The 12,164-nt window shown below is 34.1% G+C and overlaps 1 protein-coding gene across 1 annotated transcript in view; it reads left to right on the forward strand.

Moving 5' to 3' along the window:
* LOC105535542 (leucine-, glutamate- and lysine-rich protein 1) overlaps positions 1 to 12,164 on the forward strand; it is a 67,647-nt gene that overhangs the window by 22,577 nt on the left and 32,906 nt on the right. The window contains exon 4 of the mRNA XM_011974658.1: positions 9,901 to 9,994. Coding sequence (XP_011830048.1) covers positions 9,901 to 9,994 — 94 coding nt within the window. The remainder of the gene's footprint in view (positions 1 to 9,900; positions 9,995 to 12,164) is intronic.

A 12,164-nucleotide genomic window follows, 5' to 3' on the forward strand; every position in this document is an offset into this window, starting at 1 on the left:
TAAGAGAATCTGGATTTGCATGTACATAAGAAATTAAGATTCTCATTTTCTTTTTGGTCCAAGTATTTAATAAAGTTTTAAAAATAAATACTCTTAATTGTGAATAAGTCCTAATTTACCTATTGTGGCAACTCCAAAAAATTTAATTTTAAATCTATCTGGTGAAATTTCAGGGTAGAATGTCGACAGCCACACCTCCCTCTGAGATATGCAAAGCAAAGACAGCATGACATACTGCTGGCTGGCATAAGCTTGAGCTAGCTTTGTCACTTGTGAATCATGTCACCTCAGATAGTCATTTATCACTCAGGTCTTCATTTCTTCTAAAACTGAGGGAGTTGTATTAACATATTTCTAAGGAATGAAAAGAAAGAACCACTATATCCCCAGAGAATAAAACAGTGCCAGACACATAGTCAGCACTCAATATTTGCTGTAAGGGATGGATGCGTGCATGGACGAGAAAGAACTTAATTTCTATCAAACAACTGATCACGGAATTTAAAACTGGGAAGCTCCAGTTTTTCTTTCAGGCCAGAGAGCTTTTGACTTTCAAAAATCAGACCTAGGAGTACAATGAGAACTCCGGGATTCCAGTGGTAATCTTCTTTATTAAATTCTTAGTAAAATTTAAATTTAGGATCTAAATCTGTGTTGTTTCCTATAATTCTAAAACATCAATATCTCTTGAACTGATTCTAGAAAAAAAGTCAGATAACTAAATAGTTATATGTTTTCAGCTACTTATAACATGGAAAAATATGTACTATGCCTTTATAATAAATATTTTATTTCTCGTAATTCCTCTAAATTTCTAGCAAAAAGTCCTGCTTGAGTCAGAGTTGGTCCTTCATAGTTTTTGTCAACACAAGATTGTTTTCTCTTTACCAGTGTCCTAAGATTGTTTTATGATCTTGAACAATGTGTGAGCACCGCCATGGTTGTACTGTACAAGTGTGATTTTTATTTTTGGAATCTAGATTATCTTTTTCACACATATAATCAGTCCTGTATACGTTACTCACTGCCCATTCCATTCTAATCAAGAACAATGAGTGCATATAATATCATGTATAATTATTCTTTCTGCTTTATCCCATTAAAGAGTCTCACTGAAGATTTCTTAGAGTCAGGAATGGAGGCTCAGCAGGGAATCAAGGAGGTATAAAAGCCCTTCTCATTTCTGTCACCATAATATCAAGCAAAATTATCATCACAGATACAAATTTATATTTTCATAACAATTTACTCAAAATACTATATACTTTATTAGAAATGTCATAAAGAACTTCATAATTCCTGGAAAATTCAGTGGATAATCATCACTTCGTTAACACTGTTTGCATCCTAGCTTACTATATTTTAGCTCCTATAATCTACTAGACTTTTAAAGTTTTTCTTCTAAAAAGTTACATTTAACATGAGTTCCATGCACTGAGTCCATCAGAGGAATGCATTTGGAATGGATTCTACTTTTTGTGGTATCAAAATTGTAACTATATCCAGGGAGACTGAAATTCAAGCATCTCAAATATTCAGTACCATCTACTTTATAGTAAAGGTAGCTTCTAATGTATTCACAGGCACTCTCAGGAGATGCTCATTTGGATTTTCTAATCAATAAGACTTATTTTCCAACAAGAAACCTAATTTAAGAAATTAAGTGGATCAAATTGTTAGGCTGTCTGGACACTTCTATCAAGCATGTGACTAGACACATTTATTCTATGATCCTGGCTTTGAAAACCAGGTGAAGTGCTACTTTATTTCCATTGACAGTTGCTCCTTAGCTTGATCAAGTTACTGTCATGATATTCTCATATTATTGCTGAAGTTGTATAGTATCACTTAAAGGAAAATGTTGTATTAGTTTCCTATTGCTGCTATAACAAATGACCACAAATTTAGTGACTTAAAATAACACAAATTTATTGTCTTACAGTTCTGGAGGTCAGAAGTTCAAATGAATCTTAAGGGGCTAAAATCAAGGTGTCAGCAGGACTGGTTCCCTCTGCAGGATCCAGAGAAGACATTCCTTACATCTTCCATCTATTACAAGTTATCAGCATTCGTTAGCTTCTGGCCACATAAATCCAATCTCTGTCTCATTGTCATATAACCTTCCCCCACACTAACCCTCTTGCATCCCTCCTATAAGAGGACCCTAGTAATTACTCTTAGGGCCCATCCAGATAATTCAAAATAATCTCCTCACCTCAAGATCCTTAACTTTATCACGTCTACGAAGTCCCTTTTCCCATATAAGGAAACATACTCACAGATTCAGATATGGACATCTTTGGAGGCAATTATTCAGCCTATCACAACTGTGGTAAGCTAAAAATATCTATTATCAACCCTATAGCAACCACTAAAATAAAACTAAACAAAGAGCTATAGCTAATAAGCCAACAAAAAAGATAAAATTGAATCATAAGATATGCAAAATCTGAAAGAAAACAGAAAGAAGGGAAAGAGAAGAAAAAGCAGATGGGAAAAAAAGGAAAGAAATGGCAAAATGGTAGATTTAAGCCTAACTGTATCAATGATTAAATTAAATGTAAATTGTCTAAACATTCTAATTAAAATGCAGAGATTATCAGATTGTATAAGAAAATAAGATTTAGATATATGCTGCCTGCAGAAAACGTATTTTAAATATAAAGACATATGAGGTCAAAAATAAAAGAATGAGAAAAGATCTAACACGCTGACCCTAATCAGAAAGCTGTAATGGGTTTACAAAGTAGATTTCAGAACAAAAAAATTTACCGGAAGTAAAGAAGTTCATTTTATAATTATAAGTAGGTCAATTCATCAGGAGGACATAACAGTTCTAAATATTTGTACATCTAATAACAGACCTTAAAAATATAGGAAGCAAAAGCTGGATGGAATTCCAAGTAGGCAAATTCACAATTATTGTTAAAGATGTCAATACCCCCTGTTCATAGCTGATAAAACAAGTAATAGGACAATCAGTAGGCTATAGAAGACTTGAACTTTGTAATCAATTAACCTAATTGACATTGATACAACATTTCACCCAACAACAGCAGAATACACATTTCCCCCCCGTGGTTATACAGATTACTCATTGAGACAGACTGTATAATTGGGACATGAAATAAAACCAAAGAAATTTTAAAGGATTTAAATAATACAAAGTACAGTATGTTCTCTTCTCACAGTGTAATTAATATAGAAATCAAATACAGAAAATTATCTGGACAGTCCCCTAAATATTTGTAAATTATTTAACAATTCTAAATAAGACAGTGGTCAAATAAAATATCAAAAGGGAAATTAGAAAGTATTTTGAACTAAATGAAAATAAAAACATCAAAATTTATGGGATGTCACCAAAGAAAAACTTAGGGACAAATGTCTATGTGAAAAAAAAAAATCAGCTTCCACTTTAGGAAATTAGAAGAAGAGGCGAGGGAAAAAAATCCCAAGATAGGCAGAAGAAAGTAAAAAATATCAGAGTTGTAATCAATGGAAAACAGAAAAACAATAGACAATATCAGTAAAACAAAAATTTGTGTCTTTGAGATCAATAAAATTAATAAACCTCAAGGTAGACTAATCAGGAATAAAAAAGGGAAGTCAAAAATTGCTAATATCAGAAATAAGAGGGATGATAACTACTACAGATCTGTCAGATATTAAGATGATAATAGAGAAATAGTATGAACAGCTTTATAATAAATATTACGAATAGCTTTATGTCATTAATTTTGACAACTCTGATGAAATAGACAAAATTTTTTAAACAAACTACCAAAGCTCACTAAAGAAGAAATAGATAACGTGAATAGTTCTATATCTTTTAAAGAAATTGAATTTGTAATTTAAAGTCTTCTCACAAAGAAAACTTCCAGCCCAGAGGTTTTACCAGTTAATTTTACCAAACATTTAAAGAAAAAATAATACTATTTATACTCAAACTGTTCCTGAAAATTGAATAAGAAAGAGCAATTCCCATCTTAATTTATGAAGTCAGTATTACTCTGATAACAAAACCTGACAAAGACAAAACAAGAAAAGTAACAGACCAACATTTCTAATGAGCATTGATATAAAAATTCTAAACAAAATTTTAGCAAATTGAAGGGGCTAAAATCAAGATAACATATAAAAAGGAAATAAATCATGAATAAGTGGAGTTTATCATAAGAGTATAGGATTAGTTTAACATAAAAATTAATGACATTCAACAGATAAAAGAGATAAATTCAACTTCATCAAAATTAAAAACTTGTTCTTCAAAAGACACTTTAAGAGAATGAAAATAAAAACCACAGACTGGAATAATATATTTGCAAAGGATCTATATAATAAAGGAGTTTTTCTATAATATACAATGATATTTAGAAACTCAGTTATATGAACATAAACATCCTAATAAAAAATGAACAAAAGACTTGAATAGACACCACCAAATATATGCAAATGACCAATAAAATAAGCACATAAAGTGACGCTCCGTATCATTACTCATTAGGGAAATGCAAACTAAAACCACAATGAGATACTACTATACATTTTTAGAATATGTAAAAACTTAAAACCTGAAAGTATCAAGTGTTTACAAAGATATGGAGGAACTTGAACTCTTATAATCTACTGGTAGGTAAATAGTACAAGTTATTAGAAAAAGAGTTTGGAAGTTTCTTTAAAAGTAAAATGTATACCTATCTCGTTCCCAGCCATTTCATGCCTATGTATTTACCCAAGACAAATGAAACCATATATCAATACAAAAACTTGTACACAGATATTGAAAGCAGCTTAATTTGTAATAGCCAAAATATATACAACAACCTAAATGTTAACCAACAGATGAATAGATGAACAGATTGCAGTGTATCTGTACAATGGAATACTACTCAGCAATGAAAATGAATGAACTATCAATAAGGTACAACCTGGATGAATCTAAAATATGCTGAGTAAAAGATGCCAGACCAAAAAAAGAATATACTGTATGACTTCAGAATCACATATTTTCAGAATATACAGTTTTTCAGAATATATCTACATATCCCGAAAATGCAGACTAATCTATAGTGACAGAAACCAAAGCATTGATTGCCTGGAGGAGAGGGCCTGGATTACAAAGAGGCGGCTGGGAGTGGTGGCTCACGGCTGTAATCCCAGCACTTTGGGAGGCTGAGACGGGCAGATCATGAGATCAAGAGATCGAGACCATCCTGGCAAACACGATGAAACCCCGTCTCTACTAAAAAATACAAAAAAATTAGCCAGGCGTGGTGGCGGGTGCCTGTAGTCCCAGCTGCTTGGGAGGTTGAGGCAGGAGGATGGCGTGAACCTGGGAGGTGGAGCTAGCAGTGAGCCGAGATGACACTACTGCACTCCAGCCTGGGCCACAGAGCGAGACTCTGTCTCAAATAAATAAATAAATAAACAAAGAGGCAACCCCCTTAACCACCCACCAACATCTACAGACCATAAGGAAGTTGATAAAGCTGTTGGTGTCTCCAGGGCAAAACCTAATAGCTTCTTCAGACGTGGCCAAGCCAGGTAATGAAAAAGAGGCACATTTCAGACAGGAAAGCTAGGAGGAGCTATGGCAAAAATTGAACTTAGAAATTACTGTCAGTAAAAAGAATCACAGTCCAAGCAAGAAATGTTTTCGTCCTTTAGGGTAGGTTTCCTGTGGGATTTCAGAGTTGTGATGGAGTCCATTGGTGCCAGTCAGGTGACTTACAGTGCACCTCCCAGTGAGAGGACAATGCTATCCACACCTGATTGCCATCAGACTTGGTCAATTGATTTGTTCTGCCATTGAAATGTGAGAGAAGTGATATATACCAGTTCCAAGTAGAAGCTCTAAGAGATTCTATGTTTTGGCTTTGTTTTGTTTTGTTTCTTGCCACAATAACAGCATCCTCAAGTAAGAGCTGCTCACTGGGCTATATCCCAAAATGTGGAGCAAGGAAGGAGATAACACCTAATCCAAGAAAAATAAACTTTGGTATTGTAAGCCACTGAGAGTATATACATGTTAAATTTAAGATGTTTCTAAAATAAAGTAAAACAGTCAGGTGGAGAGTTGGATACATGAATCAGATACTCAGGAACAGATCTGAGCTAGAGATAAAATTTGGGAGCTGTCATCAGCTAGATTACATTAGAGGAAGATGACTCTGCAAAGGAGACAGGAATGTCCAGATGTTTGGAAGAAAGCCCTGAGTAAAATTTTTAATGTATTCTCACTTTTGCTGTCCTCATTCTTTATTCCTTTTGTTTCACTTCCATTTTTCCAGCCTAGAGACTAATGTGCAAGCATCAAGCCTGCTGGGTCTGCCTCACACGTTAATAGATCTCCTTTTTACATTTGCTGGATTTTGAGCACAGTTTGAACAGTGACTCTTCCTTCCTAATTCACCTCTATATCTCCAGGGCTAGATGACACCGCCTTGTTCAGAGAGCACAGTAAACCCCACCACTCAAGAGAGAGACCAAGAAGTCACCTGCACATTCCTTCACCTTGGTTTTTACCTTGAATTCTCTTTCTTCCACGTGCACATTCTACTCTGTGCTCTGGCTATATCAATAATTGTTTTTCTTTATAAGTTTTGAGTAGATACATTGAAGGTTTGCACAGGTATCAAATATAAAGAGCTACAATACAGTGAACATCTGTGTATCAACCACACGGTTTAGGAAAAAGAACCTTACCATTATCTTTGAAGTTTTCTTTTGCTTCTCCCCAATTCCATCTCATTCGCTCCTTCCTCAGAGAAAACCACCAGCCTGCATTTTGTGGTTCTCAACAAATGAGGAATAGAAGGAAACTTCCTAAAACTGATAAAGAGCATCTACAAAAACCTACAGATAACATCTATTGTGTCCATGTTTCTCTATATAATTTTACCAAGCATGTTTGTATTCCTAAACAATGTTAGATTTTGCATGTATTTTTTCTTCACATAAATAAAACCATTCCATATGTATCATTCTAATTTGTTCTTTGTGCTCAATATTATGTTCCTGGGATTTGTTTGTAAAGTTTCATGTAGCTGAGGATTATTCATTTCTTCGTCTATATTGTATGTTAAGGTATACCACAATTTATGCTGCTTTAGCCTTATTCCATTCATTTTGATAGTAATTAATAATTTCATTATTGTTCAGTTCAAAGGATATTAAAATACCAATTGTGATGTTTATTTGACTCATGAACTATTCAAAAATACATTTTAAAAAATTTTCAAATACCTGAAGCTATTTATCTTTTGTTACAGACATTTCTTTGTTTTCATGGAATATACATTATCACATTGCTGTTCTGTAGAAGTATTATGTTATACTTCTACATATGTAATTTTAAAATGCTTAGTTGCCACATTAAAGACTAAAAATAAACAAGTAAAATCAATTTTAATTATTTAACCCAAACTATCCAAAATATTATTTAAATATGTAATTGTCTTAAAATGTTATCACAGGTATTTAGATTTTTTGTACTAAATTTTCAAATTGGTATGTATTCTACATTTATAGCACATCTTAACTTGAACTGGCCACATTTTAACTGCTCAATAGTTACATGAAACTAGTGGCTACCATATTGAATAATGCAGGTTATAGTATAACCATTGTTTGAAATTAACTAAAACTTACTTTTTGTCCTAGAAGTGGTCAATTCCATATGAGCTGGAAAATAATGATGTATTTATCCACTAATTGTTTACAAGGTTCTAGATGTGAACCTTAAATCTGTCTTATGAACCTTAAGTCTCCTGTATCTTTAATGAACTATTTATTTGCTTGACCCTGGATTGCTACATTACACAACTGTAGCAAAGACATTCACATAGCAGTCTAGAGTTGTGCAGTTTATACTTCCATTGGCATATGTGGTGGTCCTGGGCTGATTTGTCTGTAACTGAGAAATCTGTGGTAGATTCTACCACTAAGGTATGGATTTAAGAATTTCTTTGTACAGTTATATCAAGTTTTGCTTTATATATTTTGAGGCTATTTTAATAGGCACATATAAGTTTAGAACATTCATAGTAAATTAAACTTACCATAATTATCAACTATTCATTATCTATTTCTTCTTTAGTGAACTTTGTTGGTTGTTTAAAATATTTTGTCCATTTCATCAGAGTTGTCAAAATTAATGACATAAAGCTGTTCATAATATTTATTATAAAGCTGCTCATAATATTTCTCTATTATCATCTTAATATCTGAGAGATCTGTAGTAGTATGATCACTCTTATTTCTGATATTAGTAATTTCTGACTTCTCTTTTTTATTCCTGATTAGTCTACCTTGAAGTTTATTTTATTGATCTCAAAGAAACAAATTTTTGTTTTACTGATATTGTCTATTGTTTTTCTGTTTTCCATTGATTACAACTCTGATATTTTTTACTTTCTTCTGCCTATCTTGGGTCTTGGTATTAGGAAAGGAGGAAATAGTTTGAGGTTACCCCAAAGAAGGAGACTATGTAGAACTTGCTACTGCATGGTTGTGGTAGAAGAGAGAGAAGGAGGCCGGGCACGGTGGCTCAAGCCTGTAATCCCAGCACTTTGGCAGGCTGAGACGGGCGGATCACAAGGTCAGGAGATCGAGACCATCCTGGCTAACACGGTGAAACACCGTCTCTACTAAAAAATACAAAAAAACTAGCCGGGCAAGGTGGCGGGCGCCTGTGGTCCCAGCTACTCCGGAGGCTGAGGCAGGAGAATGGCGGGAACCCGGGAGGCGGAGCTTGCAGTGAGCTGAGATTCGGCCACTGCACTCCAGCCTGGGCGACAGAGCCAGACTCAGTCTCAAAAAAAAAAAAAAAGAAGAGAGAGAAGGAAATGTCAGAGATGATTCAAACCTTCAGAAATGACCCTTGAAGGTTTTCAGAAGTCAGGAGGAAATAAAAGATTGTAGGAGATGATATTTAATTTGGTTTTTGATGTATACAATTTTTGGTGTTGATGGACCATTAGGGTGGAGATGTTGAACACGCAATTATAAATGAAAGTCACAGGTTTTTGCAGGAGGGTCAGAGCTAAAAGGAAAAGAGTGATGATGGGAAACAAAAGGATTAGGAGAATGAATGAGCAATAGAGAAGAATCACATACATAGAACATAAGAAGAATCATAATGATCATGCAAGAGGGAAGGGTCCCTGATCAATAAGCATACTTTTGCTGCTACTACTGATTTTTTATCTTAATTTCAGTGCCCCTGTGAAATTCTCTCTTGAATTTCCTCCTGTCCTTACTTCCATCCAGAGGATCACAAGCTAAGCATGAAGATCTACTTACGTGGATTAAGATAATAAAGTGATCTTTATGTTTTCAAATTTCTAATATGTTTTATGCTATATTGCATCCCTGACATCACACATCTCTCTACTTAATTTGGTTTGTTCCTATCAATATTTGAGGTAAGTAAAAGAAAAGAAAATTTCACAGGAACTGCTAACATGTATTGGCTTAATGACATATCCCAACATATTTTCCTTTTTTAAAGAAACCAAATATTGTCTGGTGCTATTTTAGAATTTAGTCATATACTTTTTGAACCACAACCTGTAACATTTTATTTTATTTTTTGCACACATGAACAGCCAGAAGGCATTTTATTGTATTTGTGACTCTGCATATGCTGTTAGTGTTTATTGTCAAAATAATATCTTACTACTTATTAAGCAAAAATTAAGCCTGGAAAAAAAACCATATATGCAGCACTTGTAAATTGCTGTTAATAGTTAAAATGATATGTAGTAGCAGCATATATACTGCTAAAGAAAATAAACAGACTAAGTTTTGAAGTAATATCTTCTGACCCAGGAACTACAACTTAGGAATTGTGTTAGGGGTAAGTATTGACTCATTTGTCGGGTTTATGATTTTCAGGGAATTGATGCTGATTTCACATCAGAAAAGCATCGAGCAGCTGCAAGAAACCCTTAGGCAGAAGCTGCTGAGTGATGATAACTGGAAGGAGAAGGTAATGGTAGCGTGGCTTTCATCAGCATTCAACCTATTTGCTTTTTAAAAATTCTGACCATTTGTCAGAAGACTCTTCCAGATAGATTTATTTGCTTCTATGCACACTTTTGATTCCTTCTGGAATTTCCTAGACCAGACATGCTTATGGAATGTGTCTTTTCCAAAATATTAGACAACATAATGAAAAATTAACAATGATAACACATTTTGGAATCTTGTAAGATAGCTCTTGGTTCTCATGCAAAAGCATATCTTTTTGCTTTTAAATATTTTCTTATTTCCTCATCAACTGTCACAATCTACATTTGATCATATTCTTAAAACCAGGGAAATAATTCTTACAACTTCTTTTCTTCTCCTATAAGAAGATGAAAGAATGGAAAATGACTTAGAATTATTTGGTTTTGGACTTTTGACATATATACCCTGACAAAGTGAAATGAATAAGCATTTAGCTTGCTAGTATTTACAGAGAAATGTTTGCTGTTGGAGTAGGAAAAAAGCTGCATTGGTTTTGGTCTTTGGTCTTTTTTGTAGTTTTCAAAGTTTCAACAATGAATAGGTATTACTTTCATAATTTTAAATAATAAAAGTAATACTTAAAAAATTGTTAGTCCGTACCTTCTCAGGTCATCCACAGCTCTAGTCATTGAGTTAAAAGCAGTCATCTTTCTGCCATAAACTTCCAGTACTCCTTGATTGATCCCTGGGCCATATTCTACACACTGACCCAAAGCATTCCCAACTTACTCTCTTCCATGACTGGTATCTATGCCTAGCACTGGCCTTCTGCCTTAGTTTTCTTATTATGCCTTAAATTTTCCTCTAGAAATGGAGCTGGTTGCCAAAATTCAGATTGTTTGACTGAAGTCCCGACAACTTGTTTGGGTTTTATCAGATTCTTCTCCTTGGGGATTGAACCCCATAACTTGTAGCCTCAGCAACAAGCAGTGGCCTCCTTCAAACTAACATCTCTACTAGGAATCCCTCACTCTACCATCCAGCATACTGAAACCCTTTAGGTATTCTTGCTGGCTCAGGACAATTTTAAATTTGTCGCTTTCATTTCCAGTCTTCAAACAGTTGGCCATACTCAGCCAACAGTAGCCCTCTAAAAATAAGTACCCCTTCCCTTCTCCATCAGGGTACACAGTCAGGATATAGTAAAAATGATCACTGTAACAATAGTACCACACGGACCAAAACAAAATTGGAGAATATGGACTAATGTTGCTATTTGTGTCTCATTCTTATTTTGTTTTATTTTGTAGCATAAGCCTTTTCTTTTCCTTCTTCTCTGAGGCCCAGCTTCTTTAATTCTTTCTTATTTTAATTAGCCTCAGGGTATTCAACTAACAGGTCTGCACTTACTCACTTTCCCTATTCTTACCAATCTATGTGTAAAAATTGAAAAAGAAGATTATCAGCCCTATTTTGTATAATCCAAAATATTCAAATTAGAACAATGAAAGATTGTTTATCCATCCAACTGATAGAATAGTTTAACACTGTGGTTAAGATCTAGTGAGATCGTCTCTCATACCTACTCTTTAAGGGACTAGAAATTAAAGCAACCTTTTTGGAAAGCAGTTTGTCAATATGTACCGAGATATTGTAAACTTCCCATGTTTTGACTCAGAAATTTTACTAATGGAATAAATGTGGATAGAGATTCAGAGTCATTCCGCTTCTCAAACTCCTGAGCTCCTTCTCTTAATATAATGGAGTAAACTTTCCTGCTTTTGCTTTTGTAGAAATTTCCCATCTCCATATTCATACCCCACTAGAGGTTTTCGGATACATTTCGCTGGAGAAAAAGTCTCTGTTTATGATCCCCTCTACTACTTCTGTTCACTGTACCCTGTCTTGAGGTGCTAACAGAGTAGAACAAGTTAGTGTTAGCATCTGACATATAAAAGCATTTATGTCTTGCTTTATGCTATTAAGTTAATTTGGTGGTAAAAATAATTCTATATAATATTCTATAAGTTCTTGCTAGGACCATGATATCTTTCTAATGAATTAATTATATTGCAGAGGTATTTTGGCATGTATAATTTTCTATAGTATAAATGGACATTTCATTTGGTTGAAAGGACATGACTTCTTGTTAATAAATGTTATAATTTAGCTAGCAGTAAATCAAGATCCAGACCAGGAAAGCAAAG

This window comes from Mandrillus leucophaeus, unplaced genomic scaffold (genome assembly GCF_000951045.1).
Source record: "Mandrillus leucophaeus isolate KB7577 unplaced genomic scaffold, Mleu.le_1.0 Scaffold1477, whole genome shotgun sequence".
In the NCBI taxonomy this organism is placed as follows: Eukaryota; Metazoa; Chordata; class Mammalia; order Primates; family Cercopithecidae; genus Mandrillus; species Mandrillus leucophaeus.